The sequence below is a fragment of the Lytechinus pictus genome, chromosome 2 (assembly GCF_037042905.1).
Source record: "Lytechinus pictus isolate F3 Inbred chromosome 2, Lp3.0, whole genome shotgun sequence".
NCBI classification, from domain to species: domain Eukaryota; kingdom Metazoa; phylum Echinodermata; class Echinoidea; order Temnopleuroida; family Toxopneustidae; genus Lytechinus; species Lytechinus pictus.
Window position 1 is genome coordinate 12,658,266 of NC_087246.1, and position 27,964 is coordinate 12,686,229.

The window sequence follows — 27,964 nt, forward strand, 5'->3', positions numbered from 1 at the left end:
GTTTTGAAATCTAGACAGCTGTGGGTCTTTCAGGGATTTTAAAATGAGAAGTGCAGGCTTACTCATGTAGGCCTACATTATGTATCTGATATTACATTAGCTCAATCATGCTACATGTAGTTTTTTTTTCCTTGACAGTAATTGAAATAGAAACATAGGTACATCATGTACATTTATGTACAGAACATTGCCATTGAAAGTTAAAACTGGTAGTAAAATGCAATGTCAGTGTTTGACATGTTCACATGTATGTTCTGCATCATTGAATTTCCTTTTTGTAAATTCCTATACATGCATGTTGCCAATTTAGGTATTTTTTCATTATGGAGGGGGTTATAGTCCTGGAGGTAAGGGGGGGGGGGCACTCTATGATACTTTACAGTGTAGTATTCTGTGGTGAAGTAAAAAATCGGAGGAGGGGGGTGCCCTGGAACTAAACCTCGATCTTAAAATGGGGATCTCTAGAAGACTCTGGGAAAGTAAGATTGATGATAATTGTGCAATGCTCTGGAATGTTTTTCTATAGTACATTTGGCAAGAGTACTTTAGCATTATAGCACATGCTTTTGACATGTACATTATGCATATCGTACCAGCGCGGCAAGTCATATATGCAGAGCATAGAGATTTATCATATTGATGTGAGTGAAAAGTGCGCCTGATTGCATATACTGCCAGGTTTTTTTTTTTTACTGCCTGGGGTTAAGGAAAATTTTTGTAGTCTGAAAAACGTGAGGCCCTACTCATATTAACTGGTATTCGGGGCATTGCAATAGCTAACTTCCTTTGTTTCTAGTCCTTCTCCCTTCTCTTCCTCCCAGTACACATATATATGTATGTAAAAAAAATGATTAAAAAATTACATAGATAGTTGCCCCAGTGAGGGACACGTCTGTTGGCAAAAAAGAACGGAACTGTCTGTGCTTTGGCAACTTGGTGCAGGTGTGCTAACTTGCGTTGCAATCTCTGATATTGATGGGTCAGTAATGGGTCACAATTTTTCCTGAGTGAAATGAAAATAATCAGGTTTGACACTAGGGAGTCCCATGGATGACTAACGCTATATAGACTTTGCTCAAGACTGAGAGTTAAGTTTTGGTGAGTTTTAATAGTTAGGGAAACTCTGTTTATTAACTCTTTGAGCGCTGGACCACGAACCCCTCTGTGCTGAATTCTTTTCAGGGAGGGAAACAATGCATTGTTTGCTTGAGCGTGAAATGCGAAGTTCGCACGGCACCAAGTGTGCATACGTGCGAAGTACGCATGGAAAGGGTTAATAGGATATGCTGCTCTCAACATTGTGTTTGTTCTTGAGTTGGTATACCAGCTCCATTTTTCTTCCACCTATAGCACTCCAAACATTCTAAACAATTTAGTCAATGAGCCAAAGTCATTGAATAGGGTTGAGAGTGAAAAGACAGTTGTATACTATTTCAAGGAAAGGTCTAAACTTTTCTTTTCATTTATTTAATAAAGAGAACTGTATGTGATTTTCATGGAATTAGCTTTTTTTGGAAATGATGCAACTAAACTACCTTAGGGCAACCAGAACAGTGACTTCTCAACACCTAATTGTTTATATGAACATGTTTTGTTGTCTTTTATTGCCAACATTGTTTTCTGGACAATTAGAACTGATACTGGTGGGTTTAACAGACAGGCAGATTTCAGCCCATTGCGATACCCAACATGCCTCTATTGGCTGCATTATGATCATGTTTTGACAGAGCTCGGCCTGACACATAACTGCTTGCAAGTGAATTTTCCTCAGAACACATTGTCAATGACTTGAAAAGCAGCCATGGTTTTAATTCCTTCCAACTGTGAGCCACAGAGTAATTCCTCTTATTGCTAGGTTCCTTTACTCATGCCATAGGGAGGTCCTCTAGCTCTGTAAATGGATTAGGTGAACAGCACTTAACTGTTAAGCCACTTGCATTGCACTTGCACTTCAACCATGGAGATACTATGCTTCAGTACATACTGGTTTAGTTTGCCATTGTAGTGAGTATATATTCTAATAATGTATTCTGATATTTGAAAATAGTTTTAATGTGTGGGTTGTGACTTTTATAATTCAAGCTATTTGGCATTGTGTATAATGAGGACATCTATTTAATTTATGCCTACATTTGTGTACCGGTAAATCAATTTACAATCCAGGAAAAAAAATTATGACCCATTTAATACATTTATGTATTCACCTAAAATTTTGTGTCAGAGATTCTCAAATTTAAGTTTAAAACTCTGAATCAATTATAGGTCATACATATAAAGCACTTGGCACTTTTTTATATTCCTTTTGTTTATCAAACATTTTTGTTTTATCCCAGCCACCCCCCCCCCCCCTCTGTTTATATTGATCTGCATTTATTATGTTTCAGGGCTAGCAAGTGTGTACAGTATTATGAATTTTGTTCAAGATTTTGTTATGCCCTATTCCAGGATTATTCAGGCGCATGAACATATTACATTTAATATACATTTGGAATACATTGTAAATGTATGTGTTGTGAGGGATGGTGATTCCTCCATTTCGCATCAGAACTCTGAATCATCAAACACAGAACCATAGACCAGAGATCAATATTGAATAATTAATGCTAATTATGTGAATCTGAATGATATGAACCCTTGGTTAGCAAAACAGTAGCCTACATGTAGTGGTTGGCTAATCATGCTAACTTGAGGTGGAACTCACCATGTTTGGAATAACAATACCAAATTAGGTCTGGTCATGAGTGTTTTTTTTTTATTGAGTCCAACAACAGAAATCTTAACATTTCCAGGTACATGCAGTTTTCTTTCATTTATATTGCCACAAAAAAGGAGTCTTGGAAAGCTGTAACTTTGTGTATTGTTCTTAAACCCTGTATATTAAACCTTGAAATCTGTTTTTTAGACCTCCCATTTTAGGTTTTGTGAAGCACACCTCCATCAAATATAACTTGAGTGCACCCCCTCCCAGATTTGACCCCTTTTCATTCAATAAGCATACATGTAGATATGCATATATACATGTAGATATGCATGACAAAGGAAAGTGTATTGAATACACGGTCTGTATCGTACCCTCGAAATCCTCAATATATTCCAGCATGTCTTCCCATTTTAGTTGAAATCAAGCTTGATAATCCTCTACCATTTTTGGCAAGATTTGAGCCAGAGGTGTTGTATCTCTTTGAAATTGTATAGAGTTAAAGTCTTCTGTAGATCAGATTAGAGAAGGCCATGAATACAATAGAAAGAACAATTGCCTGATTGTCAGTGTTGCATATAATGGCAATCCCTAATCCCCAAAAGAGGTTTGTTTGATTGTTAACCTCAGAATTTTGTTGAATCTGCATTAAGTTTGATCTATCTATCCATCCATCCAATATGCAGAAATAAAGGTACATGTAGTACATTTTACAGACAGTGTAGAAATACATGTATGCATTAATTTATTTCTATGCATAACTTTTATTAATGAAATAATTACACATTGTTGGAGAAAAAAAAGTGCATGTACCACTGTGCATCATTATAGGTTCAAGAAATTGTATTTTAAGTAGATAAATGTGTTTAACCACCCCCCAATGGATGTAACAGAGTTCAAATGCACATTGCAAGAACTGCATCATTTTGCATTCATGCGAACACATGTAGGTATGAATGACAATATGGATTGACTCATATTACGTTGTAGGCCTACATAAAAAGGGGAAATAATCTTCACCAAGATGTTTGTAGTGTGAAACATTATAGTGATTTCTTATCACCGGATGCAATCTCTTTTGGTGATTCAGAGTGGTAAACATTGCTGATATTAATATTGATTAGCTTGTAACACATGACACGATATAGCGAACAAGCAAACATTACCCAGCTCAGCTGAGAAATTAGATTGTGCATACCAGACCTTGTACAACATAATTCACTTTCACTTTTGCTTCTGATATATACATTGCATATGCTAATGTTCTTTAATCTCTCAAGCAATTCAATATTAATGGCTAGGCAAGCTTCATGTACATGTAGCTAATGATGGTACATGTATGTGATGGTTCTACATGACAAAAAAAAAGTTTTTAATGTTTGTGGTATGTTTATATTGCCTGCAGTCATTGAATGAAAATTCTAGGGAAGTTTTGTTGGCATGTAAAGTATATGTTGTTACTTGGTAGCCTATCGTTTCATCCAGGCAGTGTTTCATAAAGCATCTTGTCTGTGATTTTTCACTGACTATATTTTCTGAGCCAATCATATGCAAGGATTTCAGGAGCTTATATTGGTTGTCAGGGAAAATCACTTACCATTTTACACTCCCCTGATTTTCATGTATTTCTCCCTCTTTGGTTTCCTTTTCCTTCTCACTGATAATTTATTTATGAAATTTCTTGTATTGCAATCTTATTGAATGAGAAGCATATTTGACTCTCTATTATTGAACCATGAACCAGTAGGCATATTTCTTATCCACTTAACACACCCGGGGGGAGTCAAATATATTGCTGTACACAGGCGTGACAAAAAAAAAGTGTTTGAAGGGGGTGTTTTTTCAGTTTTGGATGCGGGCCGCGCGTGCACTCGTTAAGGGTATCAAAAACACTGATTTTCAAGAAAAAGGGTGGTTTTGAAAGACTGGTCAATGGTCAATTGCGGGGTCAAACGTATTTTGGGTATGTATTTTTTTCCAAATCTTATTTTAAAAGACTAGCCAAACATGTGTAGGGTATGTTTTTTCCCCGAGGTCATATTCTGGCGACAACTTGGTTAGGGGCCAAATTGTGTCATTAAAGCCTGCGAAAAACTTGTTTAGGGGGTTATTTTGCACACAGAGAAAAAACGTGTTTAGGGGGTGTTTGGAAATAATTTGGTCACGCGTGTGTACAGCAAAACATTTGACTGCAACTCCTGTTCATTTTGCCTCTGCCATCTCATCATCTCTGTCTACCCCCTCTCTCTTTGTTTATCCATAGTGTACCTTTGTCTCTAGTTGCTTGTCTGTCTGCCTGTTTGCATGAACTTGTTCTCCATCAGCTTGAGATCGCTCAATGTTGAGATTCTATTTGCCTTCTGTATGTAGCCCTATGCACCCTCCTCCTCAAGATTCAAGAAACCTTCCCTATTACCATCATCCCTAGTTAGGAGAATCTCTAGGACATGACCTGGAGCATGTGCATTTTGGGCTGTATGTTTGAATAGCAGAGGATGGTACAGTAGGATGAATGAATTATCCTGGTTCCAAACACTGAGTGTGTTCTTCCTCGTGGCTGGATAGTGCACCAAATATTGCACTATTTTGTTTTAAAAAATGAGAAGTTGACTCAGAATTGTCATACAATAATATGTTATTGAAGACTCATCTGTGTATGAATGCATAGATTGCTTATAATGTATAAAGCAATAGGAGTTTCTAACTTTTAAAAGTGCTTTCTGAATCTCGCCGCACACTACCAGATCTCTTGCAGTCCGATTTTCATAGAAATTTTAATAGCATTGGAAATGAATACTCCAGCCTATAGGCCTAATATTGTAACAGTCAAAGTTTGTAATAGTGATATGACCAAAATCAAAATTCCAGCCTGATTTGAGCCTTCTTGTGGGAATGAAAACAAATTAAATTCCAATTATAATGATTTTATCATCGACTGGGACTTGAAGCCGATTTTCAACTTTACTCCGACCACAAGGCTTGCAGCAAAGCAGACTGATTTTAGTATTTCTAGCACAATGCCAAATTTCAAATAATGTAATTTTCCTGCTTCGAACTTTCATATTTAATGCAAAATGTGACTGTTTACAACATTGTGCATTTTGGATCATGTAGTGGGCGCCTGGTTTTAGATTTTATATTGTAGCTGCACAATATGAATTTTTTTTATAAATATCATTGTGAAATCAGGATGAAAACTATGAAATAGTCTGAAATATTCGTCATTACAAACAGTTTTTGTAATACATGTATTTACTGGGATGGAAATAATGGAATGATTTGAAAATTCAGGCTAATGGAGATGGGCCTATTAGAGAGAGACTGTCTAAATTAAGACATCTCCTGGGGAATTAGTTAACCTTTTCTTCTTTGGCCAAATCCTCAGGATATGAGTGTCTGTGTGTAGTTAACAGGTGAATCCAGGGACTCGAGCCCATCAAATGTTATGGCAGTGATTGCATGCGACAAGCGTGAAATCGATGACATTAGCTATCATAATACTATCTCATTAGAAAAAAAGAGTCATGTGTTCTATGTAAAGCCATTGATTAGATTTATAAGATTTCAGCATAATCTTACTTTATATGTCAAGTAAATGCATTCATTGTGGTATGAATCTGAACCTGGGAAATTGAGGTTATAGGCCCCTACTGTTTCAAAAGAACTATTGATTATTGTGGACAAGATCTGCAGCTCATGGAAAACAGATTGAAGTAATATACAAAAATACTTTATGAACTGAAAACAAATTATAATCCTGTGATGCGATAACCATTGGGCATTATGTCCCACGTACATGTATTCATTGAGAGTATTTGGAAAATACTGAATTCTCAAGATGAAAGTGAAACTAGATTAAAAGTCCTCAATTATACAGGGAGTCTTTGTTAATAATAGCTAGTTGTTTTCTTTAGTTTTGATAACAATGATAATGAAACAATTCACCCCTGGGAGTATATAGAGACTAAGTACAATTTATTATAATTTTTTGGTGGGGTGTTTCATAAAGCTGTTCGTAAGTTACAAGAGACTTTACGAACAACTGGTGATCCTTTCTTATGAGCTTGATCAGCACAAATGAGAATTTGAACTTTTGCAGTACATATCATTTACCATGAGAAACGATCACCAGTTGTTCATAAAGTCACTTGTAACTTATGAACAGCTTTATGAAACACCCGCTTGGGCACTTGGGAGGTGTTTCATTAACATTTGGTTTTGAGAGGCACACGTGTCTGATGGTTATAATGGTAACCGTCTGATATGAAAACATTTCAGTGCTTTTAACTTTCATGATATGGTCCCTTGATCTGATTTCTCTATGAAAAAAAAGAAGTAATAGATGTTTTAAATTGATACACTCGATCATTTGGATATATTCATAAAGATTGAATTAAATAATTTGACTAAAATCAATGCACTGAAATCATCCTTTTGAAATACCAAAGCTTCTTGGTACAATGGCAATAATACTGGTAACTTAACACTTTGATATTCCATTTTCCTTTTTTACATGCATGTATACATGTATATTATCTTTGAGGAGTAAATGTATTGGAAATTCTCACTCCACATTTGTTCAATATTGACTTATTCTATTCGTAACAAATGGCTTTGATCTTGGTTAACTATCTTTTCACTCCTTTCTTCAGGAGAAGATGCCCCTTTTTTCATTGGAAGTTTAGAATCTGATTGAAACTTCTGGTTAGTTATCACATTAAAACAGTGAGATTGGTGTTGACACATTACAAAATTTGCTTAATACGGATTTTCAAACCAGGAGTAACAAACATAGCCTACAGTGTATGTCCTGAGGAATTTCTGTCCTTCACATTGTAAAATGCCATTTCATATTTGACTTTAACACAGAGTATGTGGCCAGAAGCACATTTATACCCATGAGTTTAGGATTAGGTTAGCTAAGTGTGTGGTATTTTACGGGAGAAAATCAATTCCACCGGAGAAGAAATTGCTCATTATTTGCTGCCTGTGACTGTACAAATTTGTACCTTGAATCTTGTCCCTCTAGAGCTTATCAAAATGGCAGGCTCTCAATGCTAATCAGAAATTCAATTAGGAAATTATTGTCACCCTTGGGATCTTTAGCAGTGCCCAGTTTTATTTTCCTGAGCTCTGTTAACATGAATCATGCATAAAATGTTACCAGGAATGTTGCGAGGAATATATTAGAATTAAACCCTCTGGGTTTTTAAAATTTATTTTGTGAAGTAAAAATGAAGTGCATCCCCTCATATAGTAAGCGATGGATTTCATTAAAAAGTTCTTATTCATTGCGTGTTTCCATTCTTACTGAGCTGTTTATTTGTAAAAGTAATGCGCAGGTGATATCTAACTTTTCATTGGATGCTGTATATTTTCTTGATTGTATTGATATCTAACATCGATATGGGAATACATTGTTTTGAAAATTTATATTTTTTGAAAATCATTGTATTGTAAAATTACTTCTATAATTGATTTTTGACATTTATTTTTTTTCTTTTCTGCAGGACATCAGAGGAAACCATGCAGATGTTATAGATGTTAAAAATGCAGATGTAGACAAGAAGGAAAGGGGATTATTGACAATCGTCTTCTATCAGGGCATTGTGAAGATAGGCACCAATGCAGACCACTTCATCAACCATGACTCAAGCACCGTTGAAGAACGATGCAAACCAGCAGGGCTGGAATGAGATCCAGGAGTTACTCCAGCAGACCCAGCAGGAAAACAACTTCATGAGACAACAGATGGAGATCCTGCGCCATGAGAACCGCATCCTCAAAGATCGCATGAAGAGCATCGATTCAGAGACACAGGCCTCCAAAACGGACAGCGAGAAGGCAATTCTTCTGGGATTGGAAGGTAGCTCCAGTCTGGAGGAACGTGTACAGGGTGCTGGAGCAGAAGGTGTAGAGGAAGCTTCCACAAGGGATTCATCGTACATCATAGCAGATAATAATGCAGAGCTTGTTTTACCAGGCTTTCCATCATCATCATCAGATGGATCAGTGGTTCTTCCTGATGAGCCATCAAACATGTCTGATGGCAATTGGGATATTCTGAGCAGTGATGGAGAAGGATCAATGGCAAACCTACATGACAGGATCCTTCAGATGGAGGAAAACCATTACACTGTCAATGAGGAGTTGCAAGCAACACTTCAAGAACTCAAAGACCTTCAGGATCAGGTGACAGACCTCACTTTAGACACAGATAAGCTTGGTGAGGAGAAGTCAATTATCATAGAAGCATTATACAGACAAATGTCAAAAACAGAGAAACTGAATATGGTAATACAACACTTCAAAGCTATATGTGATGAGCACAAAATAGAATATGATTTAGAGGAATTAAATGAATGTGTGCCTTCTCCAAGAACTGCTGTGTCAGACCAAGCTACAGGGATGGCCAGAAGCAAAGAAGAGCAGGAGAAACTGACTGATCTCCTAAAGGAACACAATAATGAGATTCAGTCAGAAGTTGAGAAGCTCAAATACCAACTCTTGGAAATGGAGAGCATGCTTAGAAGTGCCCTGGCTGCAAGGCAATCACTTGAACAAGAAATAACTGTATTTAAGGGAAAGTTATCAAGTTTGGAAGTTGAGCGAGAGAAGGGGGATACTCTTTTGAGGGCTGAAAAGGACAAACTGAATCAGCTTTTTCGGTATTCAGATCCAAAGGGTAGCTTAAACCTTCCCCAGTTGTTGGAAGATGCAAGACTTAAAAAGGACACAGCAGAATCTAGGTGTGAAGAGCTTGCACGTGCCTTGGAAGAAAGCAATAACCATGCTGAGAAACTTCAAGAAGAGCTTGAGAGAATAGAGGATGAGTATGAATCAAGTAAGAATCAGTTTGAAGAACAGGTTGAGAGGTATCAGGCAATGATTCGTGAGTTTGACTCTGAGAAGGCAGAACTAGAAACAGAGGTTATAAATCTCAAGGAAACAGTGATAGAGTTGGAGGAGACTGTTGAGCGGCAAGAATATGACAAGCAGCAGCATTTAAGCACTATTGCTGACCTGAACCAAGCAGTACAGACATTGCGAGAAGAGAAGCAAAATATTGGTAGGGATCTAGTCGACTTGAAGCGTACAAGCGCTCGTGATTCAGAAGAATGGGTGCAGTTCCAGCGGGATTTGCAGAAGGCTGTGGTGATTGCCAACGATTATCGCAATGAAGCTCAGAATGAGGTGAAAATGCTAGAGAAGGACAAAGCAGAGCTTCGCGACCAGATCAAAAGCTTATCCGCTGAAGTGGAGAGACTGCGTAAGATTGAAAGGATGCATAAACCTCCAACCCCAACCACTCCTGCCCCTCCCCGGAACACTCCTACAGAGAACGAGATCCGCCAGAGGATGCAAGCTATTATGAAATCATCAGAAAAGGACATTGTCCGCGGGAGCACTTCTCGTAAAACTCTCAGCAATGGGAAGGTCTCTGTGAAGAATATTATTAAGAACCTTGAAAGCAATGCTGGTGCAGATGTGCCAAAGACTCCAGCAAGCCCTACCTCTCCTGTTTCAATGAATTTCTCCAACACCAGGCCTCCAATGGAGAGGAGGAACACAACAATAGCAATAACTAAGAGCATGAACTCTAAACCTCAGTACACCCGAAGAGCTACTACCACCATCATCTCTACACATGATGCTCAGAAGCTGTCTATGAGTTCCTCCAATCGATCAATTGATGACAGCATGATAGGGCGCTCCAGGTCACAACCAGGGAATCGTAATGAAGCCCGGCAGATGATTGGAGATGCCCTTTCCAGGAATAGAGAATTTTCAACTAGACGGTCTATGAGCAGAGATAACAGCGAGTCCCCTACCTCAAGAAGAGCTAAATCACTCTGCAATGAACCCATCTCATCTGGGCGCAGATCATCATCATCATCTTTAAGGGACTGTGATTCACCCACTCCAAGAGACTCGGTAGGCAACCAGTCACCAACTGCCAAGAAGACAACGTAAGTATGCATATGTCATTGTTTTTTTAAAAGTAACTTTGCCATCCAATGGTAACTACCATGGTAACGCTGATCAACAGCGAATCAGAATCAAGGATTCCATGGTAGTTACCATAATGGTAAATTTTATGCAACGGGCCCTGGTATGTGATTTTATAGCTCTCCAAATTATTAAACTGCTTTCCATCATGAATTTAGCTGTGGTAAAACTGACTCTATTTAAAGCCATTTTCTCACTGTCTGAAAGACTAGTATGCAATATATAAAGCGAGAAAATAACTTTAAAAATAGTCAGTTTTACCACAAATATAATGTAACATCCATTATTTTATGATTTTCAATAGTCCATTGAGTATGAGGCGCCGAATGTACCAATATTATATAGAACAATTATTTGTTATATCATCATTATTTATTAAATAATAACTATTATTTATATATAATTTACATTTTATTTGTAAATAACTACTATTATATAAAATATCATTTCTAATTATTTATATATAATTCCAAGTAATACTTCATTATTTGTAAATAATAATAGTTCGACATTCCATTATTTATAAATAATGATTATTTGTTTTTCATTATTTATAAATAATGATTATTTGTTTTTCATTATTTATAAATAATGATTATTTGTTTTTCATTATTTATAAATAATGATAATTGGTTTTTCATTATTTATAAATAATGATTATTTGTTTTTTCATTATTTACAAATAATGATTATTTGTTTTTCATTATTTATAAATAATGATTATTTGTTTTTCATTATTTATAAATAATTTGTTGAGTTTTCCATTATTTATAAATAATGATTATTTGTTAAATAATGAAAACGTCTACTTCATTATTTATAAATAATTTTTTCGAGTGCACCATTATTCTCATTATTTATAAATAATCATTATTTAATGTTCGAGTTTTCCATTATTTATAAATAAAGATTATTTGTTAAATCTACTTCATTATTTATAAATAATAATTTTGTTTCAATATCCCATTAATCATTATTTATAAACAATTTTTACAGTTTGCCATTATATACAAATAATCATTATTTATTTACAAATAACCATTATTTATTAAATAATGCCATTATTTATTAAATAATGCCATTATTTATTAAATAATGGAAAACTCGCTATAACATGCAAATGTGGGACCGCCCATGATATGATTATGAATATTCATGATGCGATTTCCTTTTTCGTGATTTTTCTTCACAAATTTTTGTCCATTTCCTCTTCATAATGACATTTCTTGAAGCAATTTTCTAGGGATATGGTCTGATTGTAATATTCTTCATTTTCTATATAACTTCGTCTTCGTAGAAATATCAAAAAGTGTAATTTTATACGATTTTTCCTACAGTTCACAATCCCCATAGGCGCGCGTGTACGGTAGGGACAACCGGTGAATCGACGGAGTGCTCTTCATCGAAATACTACGTTGGTTGGTCCCCGGAAGTGGCGGGCGGAATTTAGCCCGAATCCTCGATGGAAGTCGATCAAGTGCATATGAGCTGAGAGAGTGAAATATCAGTGTACTTGTACAGGCCCTTCTACTTTTTATAAATATTTCTTGTTGCTTTTTTTGTTAAGTTAATTTTTCCTGGTGTAGAGATAAGTTTCAGTTCTAATAATGCACTTCAAATACATTTTGGAGTGTCTGTTTGAGGCGTTTGGGGCGATTTCACCCTGCCCCCAAAATGCTCGCAACGACAATACGGGGGCATGATGACCCCTAAATTTTCAAAAACTTATTTTTCTATTGAAAATTATCACAAAATTCACCAAAAGTGTGCACGAAAGCCTTCGTATTTCACTTTTAAAACTCCAAAAAGTGCCCAAATGACAAGCTTGGTCGCTTCGCTGCATGTGTCGCTTTCAACTTGAGAACGTTTACGCGTCTGCTTCGATATGTCCCCCCCCCCCCCCCCTCCTCCGAAAGAAATTCTGTATACGGCCATGCTCTAAAGAGCCTGGCACATTGATTTATGTATACTTTCATTTTCATTATTTTTATCTCATTATCAACATGGCCTTACACATAATTTTTTCCAGGGGGGCCGGGGCCGGAGCATGACGCGCGTAAACTTTCTCATAAAAATCTTGAAAAAGCGAAGCGACCAAGCTTGTCATTTGAGCTTGGTCGCGTCGCTGTCTCGCTTTCAAGATTTTTTTGAGAAACTTTACGCGTGTCCTAGCTGCTCCCCCCCCCCCCCCCGTAAAAATTCTGTGTAAGGCCATGATGATAATGTGATAAAAATAATGAAAATGAAAAGTACATATAAATCAATGTGCCATATGCTCTTATGAGCATGGCCGTTCACAGAATTTCTTTCGGGGGGTGGGGGCAGACGCGCGTAAACGTTCTCAAGTTGAAAGCGAGACAGCGAAGCGACCAAGCTTGTCATTTGGGCTTGGTCCCGTGGCTGTCTCGCTTTCAAGATTTTTTTGAGAAAGTTTACGCGCGTCATGCTCCGGCCCCGGCCCCCCTGGAAAAAATTATGCGTAAGGCCATGTTGATAATGAGATAAAAATAATAAAAATGCAAGTATACATAAATCAATGTGCCAGGCTCTTTAGAGCATGGCCGTATACAGAATTTCTTTCGGAGGAGGGGGGGGGGGGGGGCATATCGAAGCAGACGCGTAAACGTTCTCAAGTTGAAAGCGACACAGCGAAGCGACCAAGCTTGTCATTTGGGCACTTTTTGGAGTTTTAAAAGTGAAATACGAAGGCTTTCGTGCACACTTTTGGTGAATTTTGTGATAATTTTCAATAGAAAAATAAGTTTTTGAAAATTTAGGGGTCATCATGCCCCCGTATTGTCGTTGCGAGCATTTTGGGGCCAGGGTGAAATCGCCCCAAACGCCTCAAACAGACACTCCAAAATGTATTTGAAGTGCATTATTAGAACTGAAACTTATCTCTACACCAGGAAAAATTAACTTAACAAAAAAAGCAACAAGAAATATTTATAAAAAGTAGAAGGGCCTGTACAAGTACACTGATATTTCACTCTCTCAGCTCATATGCACTTGATCGACTTCCATCGAGGATTCGGGCTAAATTCCGCCCGCCACTTCCGGGGACCAACCAACGTAGTATTTCGATGAAGAGCACTCCGTCGATTCACCGGTTGTCCCTACCGTACACGCGCGCCTATGGGGATTGTGAACTGTAGGAAAAATCGTATAAAATTACACTTTTTGATATTTCTACGAAGACGAAGTTATATAGAAAATGAAGAATATTACAATCAGACCATATCCCTAGAAAATTGCTTCAAGAAATGTCATTATGAAGAGGAAATGGACAAAAATTTGTGAAGAAAAATCACGAAAAAGGAAATCGCATCATGAATATTCATATCATGGGCGGTCCCACATTTGCATGTTATAGCGAGTTTTCCATTATTTAATAAATAATGGCATTATTTAATAAATAATGGCATTATTTAATAAATAATGGCATTATTTAATAAATAATGGCATTATTTAATAAATAATGGCATTATTTAATAAATAATGGCATTATTTAATAAATAATGGTTATTTGTAAATAAATAATGATTATTTGTATATAATGGCAAACTGTAAAAATTGTTTATAAATAATGATTAATGGGATATTGAAACAAAATTATTATTTATAAATAATGAAGTAGATTTAACAAATAATCTTTATTTATAAATAATGGAAAACTCGAACATTAAATAATGATTATTTATAAATAATGAGAATAATGGTGCACTCGAAAAAATTATTTATAAATAATGAAGTAGACGTTTTCATTATTTAACAAATAATCATTATTTATAAATAATGGAAAACTCAACAAATTATTTATAAATAATGAAAAACAAATAATCATTATTTATAAATAATGAAAAACAAATAATCATTATTTGTAAATAATGAAAAAACAAATAATCATTATTTATAAATAATGAAAAACCAATTATCATTATTTATAAATAATGAAAAACAAATAATCATTATTTATAAATAATGAAAAACCAATTATCATTATTTATAAATAATGAAAAACAAATAATCATTATTTATAAATAATGGAATGTCGAACTATTATTATTTACAAATAATGAAGTATTACTTGGAATTATATATAAATAATTAGAAATGATATTTTATATAATAGTAGTTATTTACAAATAAAATGTAAATTATATATAAATAATAGTTATTATTTAATAAATAATGATTATATAACAAATAATTGTTCTATATAATATTGGTACATTCGGCGCCTCATAATTGAGCGTCATATTTCTGACTTATGCAGATGTTTTTAAAATGGTGTTATTTTTAATCCTCATCTAAAGCTGTATTCTATTTTTCTTAATCAAACAAATCATACTGATGTTCTTTCTTTTTTGTTCTTTTATTCTGCAGGGATGGTATAGATAAGAAAGACCCTTTGTCTATGTTAGTCAAGTCAGAAGGAGGTGGTTCCAAGAGGAATGCCTTACTCAAATGGTGCCAGGCTAGGGCACATGGTTATAAGGTGAGATGATGGTATGACTTGGATGGTTTAAGGACAAATGGTTGTTTGGTGGATGAGCCTGCAACTTTTAAAAGATGTCATTTTAGTTTAAAAGGGTTGGTAGGAATTGTCATCTTCAAATTCAAGACATCAATGTTGAGTACTTCTTTATTTATTTTTTTTTTTTTTTGGGGGGGGATTGTGTGGATATAAGTTGTTGATACAACATTCTGCTATCTTTTTTCATCTGAAGGGACTCAAACGTAGTAGTTTAATTTAATTAGGTTAAAGTGTGTTCATTTTTATCAATTTTTAATTTGAGCTTTTAATTATGGTGAGATATGCATCCACCTTGCTGTCAAACATATTTATTTACAAGTTATTTTCTGACATGCGTCACTCTGGATTTGTGATTGATCTTAATCAACTATAAGTCCTCCATTCGGTATCAAGTTTGCAGTCTTCTCTTTCCATTTTATGTAGAAAGTTGCAGTTAATATCAATGTTTTATGTGCTGTGATTAATGTTACGGTATATAATATGCTTTGGGATGGATTTTAAGGTAATCTCTCTTTATTCCTTACCAATCTGCTTGTAAAGAAATGTTTCCTAGCAGAGACACTATTATAGAAAGATTTGCCATTATGTTGAAAGTACATAATGGCACAGAACTAATAAGCAGGATTGCAATTGTGCTATAGGGTATAAAACATAGATTCTATAAAGTTGGATTAGCTATTATGTTAGGAGTACTTTGTAGGATATAAACCATAAAGTGAGTAGATAATAGCGTATAAACTTTAAAGTGGGGTCCGCTATTATAATCTAAGACAAGGATGCAACACTTAGAAGCATGAGTATCAAATGATATGCAAATATAGAACATTATTACCTTCATGCTTTATTGTTTATTATAACATGAGATTTCTTTTTATGACATCGTGTCTCATAGCACAAAAATTGTTGAAGTGGCATATTCCCATAATGCTCCAGGAAAATTTGTTGATCGTGATAACCCCCATTTTCTCTCACCCATCCTCTCCTCCCTTAGGGTGTAGAAGTGACGAACTTCAGTAGCAGTTGGAATGATGGTCTTGCCTTCTGTGCTATTATACACAGCTACATGCCTGAAGCAATACCATGGAATGAACTCAACAATCAAGACAAGGTAAAGACTCCACTTACAGATAGGTTGGCCAGCATTCACAAAGATGTACCAAGTTAAACTACGCTTAGTATCGGTAGATTAACTATGGATATCCAAATGTGACAACTGTGTCTATGCTATTATCTCGCTCATTATTTGATTGATTATTTATTGATATAATTGAACTCATTCTTTAATTACCCAGCAAAATATTAAAGTGAAATCAACAAATTGAAACACTATAAGCTACAAAGCACAACAATGCAAGTTTAAAGTATAATGACTTCTTGCCAGCTGAGTATTTTGCTTCAAAGCTTTAGATTTCATTAGAATGTAAGCATGCAGAGAATGCTTTCCGTGGTATGATGGAGAAAATCAAATGTGTAATCTTGAAAATATAATAATCCAGTTTTTTAACACACAAATCTTTGTAATCCCAAACTGACACAGAATGATGTCACAGACTTCAGGTTGTTGAGAAGGACAATAAAGCATTGATTCAAAGCCCACTAATATGAGATTTTCTCTTACAAAATACTCAGCTGGCATGTGTTCAAAATGCATAAAACTGTGTTCTGTAGCTTATTGACTTTCAAATGGTATACATTTAGTATTTTGAAGTATTTTTTCTTCATAATGAAAGCAAAATATTAATCATAAGATATATACAATAGAAAGATAATTTTTGAATTTTTGGCTCCCCATAATTTTAGCACAGAGTTAGACCATGGTCTAAGTTAAACCTGACTTCAGAATACGGGCCATTGACATCTTTTATTAATTTGTTCTTTTCCAACAAGTTGCATTTCTTAATTTGCTGAGATTATTATCAGCAGTTACATGTGCCTTATCCAGACCATGATCAGGATAAGCTAAATTTAGCTTCAGCTGATTTTTTATGCTTATGAGATTACAAGACCCACATCACACAAATCCACCGAGATATCAACATGTATTCAAGCATTTAATTCTAAATGCACTGGCAACCAAGCAAGTTATTGTTACACTGACTATATTTCTCTATTAGTCCTTTCACCCTCAAACTTTTTAAGAAATCATAGGTAATGCACTGTGCACAGTGACATATCCATTTAACTCTGATGGCTGATAACTCATTCTGATCAATGCAATCAATCAATCATTTAAATCAGTCTTATGATCACTTACCATGCTAGAGCCCATTAATTCAATTAGGAAATTACCGTCAGTAACTCTCAGTTGATAGAAGGATGGAGATGGGTTGGAGTATACATAATTTACATATAGTTGATATGTGCAATTATTACACTGGACCCTATTTATATTCATTGATAGGTGACACAACATTTGTTCCTGCAACAATTGCTCTGGGCTTTATTCCATCTAAGATGGAGGGATAGGGTTTCAATAGGGTTTTATCTTAGGTTAAGGGTAGGGTGTAGTGTTAGATCCACAGTTGAAGTTAGTTATTTGATTAGTGTGTGGAATTTATAGCATAGCAATTGACATGGAACCCATTGATAAGCTTCTTCCTGCTCACAAGTTGCAGATTTAGGTAGTAGATTGTTGAATTAGCCCCTCGAAAATATATGTATTGTATTTTTTTTGCCTGGTCAGATATGTTACGGTTGGCTACCCTTCGTTAAATCATAGACTTAAACCACATTGGTTTAACGTAGTATACCTTTGTTAAATGGGTGTTGGAAACTAGTCAAGTGAAATCATCATTTGCATTTCATTCTAACTTCCTTGTAATCCCTGAAAGCTATGTTCAGACGTAATGCATTAAAGCTCAGAAAAATTGTTATGCGATGAAACAAATCACCCCACGTGTGTTGATAATGCACATAACATCAAATGAGTCTGTAATAAAAGTGACTTTAGTCCACACTGGTGCATACAAACTCATTACACATATTGTTATAACTAAGGCTGGATCAAAACGTTAATAGATTTTTCAGGTAACTGCCCCTGAAACACCTTATGCAATTTTGTGAAACACTTTAAATGTTATGGATAAAGGGAGGAAAAAAACTTCAAATTGACCAAATGTTCCCTAATCATATATTGTACAGCTTTTAAATGAAATCCTATTGTATATTTGAATCAGAAGTAATTCCATTTGAATTGAAGATACAGATAAACTGTTTTAGATTTGACTCTTTGATTCCAGTCAAACAGCTAAATGATGTCCCCTACCTCTGCAATCAACATTTTGTTGCCTTATATGATCACATTGATATGTACACAAAAATGAATCTGAGCTTTGTTGTGTCATGTCTAGGTAGCTCACCATAATCGCTTAGAGACTTTGAAATGAAACCATTCTTCATGTTTCATGTTATGACCTTGCTGTAGCTAATCCCTAATGGGCTGTACCTCTGCTATCCTGTATCTTCCTGTTCCTCTCTAAGATATCAATCTCTTCCCTTGATCACTGCCATTACTGCTAACTCCCAGCTGCACCCCTTTCTAGAAAATAATATGTGAAATTCATGGAAGGGAAAACTTGAGGAGTATTACAGATGTTTCTCTGTAATGAGGTTTCTGATAAGTTGATAAACCTTAGGGCTCTATTGCAATTGTACATTGATGATGCATGCTTGATAGGTGTCGTTCATTTAGAGTAGCTTTCCCGTTATTTTTTTTTCTTTAAAATATCAGTTAAAAGCCTTCTTGCTATCCCCCATTGGGTGATTTCAAGTCCGGTGTAAGCCTTGGTGTTGGTGTTGAAATTTGGATTGCTTCCCCTAGCTTCAAAACTTATTCAGAGTTTGAAAATCTGATCCAGATCATATTATTGACATCTCAACAACTAGTGAGTGACTTTTCGGGACCATCTTCATTTTATGTTTGGTGTTATAATCGTGTAAAAATTGACCTGACACCAACACCAAAAGTCCAACACTGAACTTGAAATCACCCATTGACTAGACTTGTTATCTCCCATCTTCCCATCATCCCATGATATTTCACTGTTGAATGTTCTTATCTCAATTGGCTGTTTCTGTATTTTACTGTAGTTTGTATTATTTCAATTGAGCAATTAAGAGCTTCAGATGAACACTCATCATCTATTTTAGTGTAAAGTATGTGGTGTAGTACATAAATAAACATGGGTGATACTCTGCCATTTTCCTTTTGATTGATGGTAATCTCTCTTTCATCTTTTCAGAAAAGGAACTTTACTGTGGCCTTCAAAGCGGGAGAGTCAATAGGGATATCATCCATGTTGGTAAGAAAATTTTCCTGAAGAATGCATATGAAATGGTTTGATAAACAATTGGCATGGGAAGGATATATCAACACTATTAATGGATTTTCATATAATTTGAGATACTTTAGGCAAGGCTCCACATTAACTTTTTTTGGTGGTGGCCCGTTCGGGCCACCAAAACCATCAAATAATTTTTTTGGGTGGCCCGATATTAAAGTTTGGTGGCCCGAAAAATATAAAGAAAAACATTAAAAATGAATAAAAAAACTTCTGAAATATTAATTCTGCAGCCACTACCACTAAGTTCCTTTCACTTTATACATCTTAGTGTAGTAGGTTTCACGGTACACCATGTATCTTTCTTGGGCATATGTTGGTCCTGAAAAGGACCACCCAATCTCGACGTTTCGACAAGTGTGTTCTTGTCGTCCTCCTGAGGAGGAAGAAGCCATTACATATATTTTCAACAGCTGTGGCAACAGTCTATTCTGACTGGAATATAATTAAAAGCCAAGCATATAATTTTCACTTACCTTTTGGGAATGGCACATTTCTATTTTTATATCCTTTAGTTTGTATTATTTTATTTTCAGTAGAAACATATTTTTTAATCAGGCATATTCAATGGGAAGGGGTATAAATGGTTTAACAACTGTCCAAAAAAAATGAAAGAAAAAAAAAGAAAACGGAAAAAACTATATTGGAAAAAAAGTGTGAAAAAAGTCCTTCCCTATATTTGCCAAAATGTTGGAAAAAAAAATCACATTTCATATCAATGAAATGCCTTCCCAAAGTATTTACTTTCTCAAGAGTGGTTTAAGAAGTCATTTATAAACAAGAAAGAAAGAAACTGTCTGTTTGTTTAAGGCTAGAAAATACACAGCTTCGAAAGAAACCAAGTATCAACATACATACAAATGCACACGTGGGACTGTGATGTACTTGCCTATGTGTTTTTATGTGTATTAATTCATGTGGAAATCGGTCTTTTTGAGTCAAAAGAGAGGTCATAATTCCTCTTCTTAATACTTGCAAATAATCAGGGTACACCAGATTTTCGTAATATAGACTGTAGAATTTCATTTCATTGGTGTAAAAGGTGACTTTGACTTAGATTTTCAAAGTTCTGTGGAAGATTTCTCAGCAGCAACATTTTTTATCGCAGCTCCCTGAGTCTGAATAGGCTGAGCTAGATCTAGAGTAGAGCACAGCTGTATGCAGTGGCTTCATGCAAAGCTCACGCCAGCCGGCCGGCGCGGCTGGCTGGATAATAGCTACTGTATGCTATAGCTGTAGGCCTAATATGCAAACTGTGTGTGTGTGTATTTGTGTGTAGATCAACAAAAAAGGCGCATGACGAACTGGCTTGCAATTTGAGCTGTAGAAAGTTGATAAATGCGTGCAAAATTGGGAGAAAAATTGCGCTACTTTGAAAATTATTGGTTGCCCGATTCGGGCCACCAAAACTTAACATTTTATCAATAATGGTTGCCCGAGGTGAATATTTGGTGGCCCCGGGCCACCGGGCCACCGCTAATGTCGAGCCTTGCTTTAGGAGACCATATGACAGGATTTAGGAGAAAAAATTGCCCAGTGGCACATGACCACATGGTTGTATATCTGTCTACACATGGAAGCAAACCCCAGTTTGAAATGCATCACTCTTTTAGATGGTCACACCTAAAGGTTGGTACAAAGATTTTGGAGGAAAAAAATCCATGTGATGATTCTTTTGAATACCCATTACATTGATGCTTACATGGGAAAAAAAACATAACATACATGTCATTGAATTTACATTGTATCCTTTTTCTTGTCTTTCCCCTGTATTAGGACATTGATGACATGGTAAAGTTAGAGAGGCCAGACTGGAAGTCTGTCATGACTTATGTCACAGCCCTGTACAAGTATTTTGAGACGTAGTCATGCTGTATAGTAGAAGAAAGGATCACCAGTCTGTTCATGACATCCGTAGCCTTTGATTTCATGTTCATAAAGGTTCTTGAATATAGGCTTCCAGTACTGTACTGATGGTGAATATTCAGACCCATTCTCTGTGATAAAAAAATTGATACCAACACAATCACTTAGTGGCAAATTGCCATATTAAGGATATGAGCAAGATCACTGCATTGTCCTCAGAAAGGATACCAGTCTGTCATGACAGAGTCGCAGCATTATGACAACGTCCTGAAGAAGCACAAATAATGGTCAGCCATTCACCATGATCATCGCAGCATTATGTAGATTTGCAGAAACAGGGTTCTGAGCTCCGTAACGCAAAGATAAGCGATCAATCGCTGTATGAAATAGCCTATCAAGATCTTTATTGCATGCGCATTTTGCTCAGTAGACTGAATAGGAACCAATCAGAATTGCTCTTTCATATTAGCGATTAATCGCTAACCTTTGTGTTACGGGCCCCAGGTGTATTTAAAGGCAACAACTAAAATTGAAACCCAAGTCCGTATTAAGGGCTTATAAAAGGTTAAAAATGGAGTTGTGTGTTATTTTTCTTGGTTGTAATCATATGCAAGAATAATGCATCAGGCCCAATAAACTTATTTAGTTTGATATGTTATTACAGTACATGTGTTATTACATTTGTTTAAAACCAAAATGTCCAGAGATGCTGTATTGGATTGAACCTGGTGAAAGCAGGCAGCTTTATCATACAAATAATCTGTATATGACATATTTATTTGTTCTGTGGTATTAGTATCTGGTACAATAGTTTTGGAAGAAGATAATTTTCCGTATCACATCTGAGCAACTCCATAGATACATCCTACCCCCTATATACAGGGCCTTCCTGAAACAAACTTTGTTCAGGAACTTTGTGCATAATAAGAAAAGATGTAATGCTCTTCAATAATCATGGCTTGATTTGTTCATGGATTGAAGTAAAATTGAGCCAAATAGGTGTCAGACATACTAAAACAGTTATTTTTTTTGGGATTGCCCATCTTCTTTGTCAATTTTCCTTTGTCTTTTATGTCAGCAAAACAAAAGAAAAAAAATCCTTCTGTAGCAGTGATGTATGTTGTATCTAGCTATAGTTTATAGGTTTCTGAGGAACAGGGAACTTTATTTCATGAATGAATATAATTACCATATCAGTGGTATGTCATGTATTGTCTCAAGTGACCCAAGTATCGTGTTTTTTTTCCCAGATATTAGTTGTTATGACACAACAGGTAATTAAGGCTGAAGTCTGTTGATGTAGTTGTGTCCTTATGGAGAATAGAGTGTAGAAGTATGTATTCATTGACTTTTTAATGGATTTTTGTCTGTAGAGAGAATTCATAGAGGGAATTAATAAAGGGGGTTTGAACCATTGATGCAAAATTTCAAATCAATGTGAGCATTACTAATAATCATTTAAACACAAGTTTCTGGAAAGATGATTTGCATTGGTATAGCATTCTATGCAAAAGTATGCTTGGGAAAAAAAGAACTATGGATGAGTGATAAGACCATAGTTTGAACTTGACCTTTTTTTGTGAATACAGCCTTCATGTTTGACCCATCACCAGAGTTTATTGTAAATGTATTTGAAAGAAAGTGTATTCAATTTTCATGTAAATTCTGTGTATTTGCTGCATGGGGTTTCTCGGCAAATCACTTTTTGTATAAAAATGTTATTTAAAATTTTGATCTCCTACGTGTGCATTGAATTTGCTGGCCTGTTTTAATCATTACCTGTTATATTTTATTTTGACTATAGGATTTGTACTTAGTCTGTGTGATTTCGTTTTAGTCTTGAATGCATTTCCAAGATTGATGTTTATGTAAAAGTTATTCATATTTATTTATCGTATTATTCTGGTGTGTTGTGACATTGTTTAAAATTTTCAGCCTCATTTTGGATCCTACCAACAAGGCCTGCAACTGCACAGTTTTGATTAGAACTTACATTATCAAGATAGAGGCTGCTATGTCAGACAAACTGAAGTATTAGTAGGAAAGGTATACTTAGCCTTTTGACAAGGCCTCGCGACTTGGCTCTATTCCTCGTCAAGTAGTGGCTGAGACGAAACTAGTGGCCGACGAAGAAAATTGGTGATACCCTTGTGAGCGCGAGAGCGAGCAAATTTATAAAGTCGCGAGGTCTTTATGGAATCTGGTGAAGACGTGAATATATGAATTATTCATGAACATGCCGATGCGCCAATTGCACCATCGGTGTCTATGACGTCATGGGACTGGGTTCATTCGCTTCAGTGGCACAGGGTCATACAGGGTTCATTGATGTGAACAATGCGCTCGCTGATTGGCCGCTACATTTCGGGTAGCGATTCCGATTCGGAAACAATGGTTAACATAAAAAATCAAAATCAGGTTCCTTAAGGCTCGAAAATCCTCGCACTCTCTGCTTTTGTGAATAATGTTTTCTCCAGTCAGTAGGTAGATGTATGTGATATATATATTACAACAGACACAGGGCCTTGTTTAAAGGCTAAGTTATAATAGAAGTATTAACTTTTTAACACAGACTGGAACAGTCTCCTACAGCAGCAGTGCTATTTTATAGGGTAGGTATTCTGTATGTTTGTATATTACAGCACAAATTATTTTTTTTTACAAATTTAGGTTTCAAGCTCTTCATTTACCATAATTGAGTGTGCTCCTTGTGTCGATCAGTTATTTATTTTGTTATTTTAATCCGTTGAAGTCTAAGCCTGCATATATGAAGGCTGGAGTCTATGGAAAACATGTGTTATAACAAGATCATGCAGTCTCCAATGGGTTAAAGACCGGGGTAAAAAATACCCCTTTTCATTTTTCTTTATGTCTTACCAAACTCCTATCTTCCAGATAATTCCTTCTTTTTATCATTCCACTTTTGAGAGATTTGCATTCCCTCATTTGAAATGTTTATTTTATGCACTTCCATTTCCAGGACAAAGAATTTTGAAGAAAAAAAAAACACCCACACATTCCTTCATATGTGTCTCAATCTAATCTTTTCTCCTTTTTAGTTTTCTCAAACAAATTAGTTGGATTTCTTTGCTATATTAGCTCTATGATTGGGTCTGGGATAAACCATTTATGTGTAAAGTACTTGGTACTCTTGACTCTTTGTTTGATTTGTATATAAAGTCAGTTTTCAAAACAAATTTAGTAAACACCATATAACAGTTATATAAAGAAGCCAGTTTATGAAAAAACAAAATACTTGAAGTCTCATGGGAATAATTGACTTATTGATGGTTTACTTATAAATACAGAGGTAATAACTGATGTGCTTGTAGTTATAGAAATTTTTATTTAAAAACATATTTAAATGAGAAAATGTTGACATTTCAGGCTGCCTAGTGTATTCTCTACTGCCTCAAACTATTGAAAGTAGTTTCATTTAACAATTAGTTTTGGTTTATAACTTGTGTCTGATTTACTTTTAAGCATTGCTGGTTCAAATATATCTCGCTGATCTTGGATTTTAGAAAGCAATATTTCTTCAAAAGCAGTCTATCACAATGTATTACAGTGTATTAAATTGTGTCATGAAGCATCTGTCTGCCTGTACATGAATGTGTGTTTCAACTTTGTGTTGTTCAGAAAGTTTAGGTTTCATCCGTGTGTGACATAGATTTGTAATAAGTTGAAAAAAATGCCTATGCAAAGTTTGTAAGTGTATTCCATGCATTAACAACAGAGGGCAGTACTTGTCCAGTGTTTGTGACTTGAGCACGACTATTGCCTTGTTATCACATACTCTCCAGTATGTATAGTGGATAGTGCCTGTTATAATCGTCATCATACATATAAAGAATGTATGTATTTGTCATCCAGAGTAAGTGGGGCTTTGTTAATTGGGGTTTGATTCTTCTTTCTTTAAGCGAGATTCTATCGGTCTTAATTGTGAGCAATAATTTTTAGAGAAGTCACAGAAAGTCGAGGTGAACTTTAACCATATATCATGGATCTAAAACTAAATGATAAGCAGTATAGTGCTAAAGCTGTTTCTCCCACTCTCTCTCTCTTTGTGTCCCCCCTCCTATATTCTCCCTCTATTTCTCTTTAGATGTAGTAACTAAGAACCAACTGCTTTTCTTTGTTTGACGTCACTGCCTGCTCTTAATGAGTCTATGCACTTGTTTGCACAATTTTGTTCCTGAGAAGTGATAAATGTGTGTGAAGAGTAATGCAGGTTTATAAACCATTTTTAATCCTTGCATAGCAATGTTTCAATCAAGAATATAAAGAAGTCACAATGATGTTGATATGAGGGTTAAATCTTTAGAAGAGAAAAGCTTATATTGAGTTTATATTCATTGAAAAATACTATGGTGATTGTCAGCTGTGTCAACATCAATCATTTGTCTAGAGTAAATGTAATAATTTCAGCTTCCATGTAATGTAAGTATGTATTTGACAAAGCTTTCTGGCTGAAATTGTGTGTAAATTATTTCCAAGATTATTTTAAGTTTCCCTTTGACAGGTTTACAGATGTGAAGTATACTTATTACACTATCAATGTATGAATAAGATTAAGAATAAATTCCTATGTCTTTCCAACTAATTTATTCTACTTCTTATCCAGATATTAATTAACTACTGAATCTCATGTACACATTGAATTACCAAGTGTATTATATATTCAATAAAAATATGTACATATTTTCTCATACCAGTCACTTGACTCACTATTAGAACAATAGATTTGATTCACTTAATCTATTGTTCTCTGGTTTTAATAGGTAATACTTTATAGTGAGTCAAAGAATTGTTACTGATAGTGTAATGCAATCACTGCTAATTTTTATTCACAAGTATTTATATACTGGTAGTTGTAAAGCACACATTATTCACTATGTCTCCTTGATGAAAGTGATTTGATAATATTTAACAGAAAAATAATTGAGTATAACTTGTATTCATATTTATATCATAAATGAATATAGACCTTAAAAGCATGTGCTGTCTTCACAATTCTATCAAGTAGCAGCACATTGTATGGCAAAGTGTGTTACCAGGGTTGGTGTTTTTTTTTTGCTGCAGCATAGTATTACTTTGGCGAGTAAACTTCATTTAGTGAATTTTAATTTTTTAAGTTTGATAGATAAACTTCTATTTCATGTAATTCAGTACAAAACAACACTATTTTATTTTCAGTTGTGGACAAGGGAAATTTCCAATATTGTCGTCTGTGATTTATTCCACAACATATGTGCAAAAGCATATTAGATATCACATTCCAGTTTAAGTTTCTAATTGTTTTTTTTACAAAAACATTTAAACTATTCCAAACTCTTATTTGCACTCCTGACCAAATCAACATATCTGTGAACGTTATTTGTAATTGATTCCATGTTATTTGCTCCTGCAACCTTTGCAGCCTCCTACAGGAAAGAACCAAATATGACCCCTGAACTCTAATCCTCACATTGCTCTGAACCAAAAACCCTACCACAATCCTAATTCTATATATTAAGAGAAATTAGCGATTAGCGATAAGCAATTGTTGCAAGAGAAAATGTTCCATTACTTTGTATGTCACATATTTTTTGCCATTCCTTTAAGTGATAATGTATGTGTTTTGAGTTTCTATAGATGTGTGTGTCAACCAGATGTGATTGTTTATTAAATCTGGAATTGACCATTAATGTATTTCCCTAGATTGGTACCATGACATTCTATTTCTTTTTGTAAATCATGTAATATTTGCTGCAAGAGATGCCCCCATAAAAAATAGAACTATGGCTGGCACAATTATTGTATTAGAGTATCTGCAAGAATTGTCTTTTTTGCTCTTTCCCCAAAGAAGAATATGACCACTTTAGAAGAGCCCCTTGGGTGCATGTTAAGTTTTGTTATGCAATAATGCAAGGAATTTCATTAACAATTTGATAACAAAAAAGTGGGTAAATAAAGCAGTGTAGATATGTTAATATTGTATCTGTGAAATGGTGAATAGTTAACAGCAAATGGCCCATCACTTACATTTTGTTTTAACTGTACAATAAAGTGGCATTCTTCCTTTTTAAAATTAAAGCACAAGTTAACATTCAGGGTCGTTGGTGTTTTGCTATGCTGTATATCTGTAATTAATAATTGCAGAGGGATTAAATTTGCCTGCAAAAGCTGTTTTGAAGATTAAACTTGTTTGTTGATAGTGGTGTATTGCTTATTGTATGCAAAAATATATGGCGAGAAGATTCCATAACAAAATAAATAGATTGGAATATCAAATCCAATTTTGTGCTTGTCATGATTGGAAATGTTTCTTGTTTGTGTGGAGGTTATTTTGATTGCATTGGTATGCTTCTTAGGATGTGTACAAATTTAAATGGCAACATGAATCATGATTGAAAACGTGATTACAAAACGCAGTATAATGAGAAACAAAGAGTGTTCAATGACCTTCATTCCCGGTCGTAACTTCAGGATCCTAATCAAATGATTAGCTTTCATTGGTGTTGCGCATAGTCT

At 35.1% G+C, this 27,964-nt stretch overlaps 1 protein-coding gene across 2 annotated transcripts; it reads left to right on the plus strand.

Moving 5' to 3' along the window:
* Positions 1 to 1,700: 1,700 nt before the first annotated feature.
* Positions 1,701 to 27,724, plus strand: LOC129254800 (cytospin-A-like). 2 transcript variants are annotated; one of them, XM_054893327.2, is made up of 6 exons: positions 1,701 to 2,004; positions 8,209 to 10,668; positions 15,095 to 15,206; positions 16,237 to 16,353; positions 19,487 to 19,546; positions 21,362 to 27,724. In XM_054893327.2, exons 2-6 carry the CDS (start codon positions 8,324 to 8,326, stop codon positions 21,449 to 21,451), a joined length of 2,724 nt encoding a protein of 907 aa, XP_054749302.2. In that variant the 5' UTR covers positions 1,701 to 2,004; positions 8,209 to 8,323; the 3' UTR covers positions 21,452 to 27,724. The 2 variants fall into 2 exon arrangements, 1 of the variants encoding a protein (XP_054749302.2); XR_010295754.1 differs by lacking the exon at positions 1,701 to 2,004 and having other exon boundaries at positions 19,487 to 19,656; positions 21,084 to 22,530.
* Positions 27,725 to 27,964: the final 240 nt, after the last annotated feature.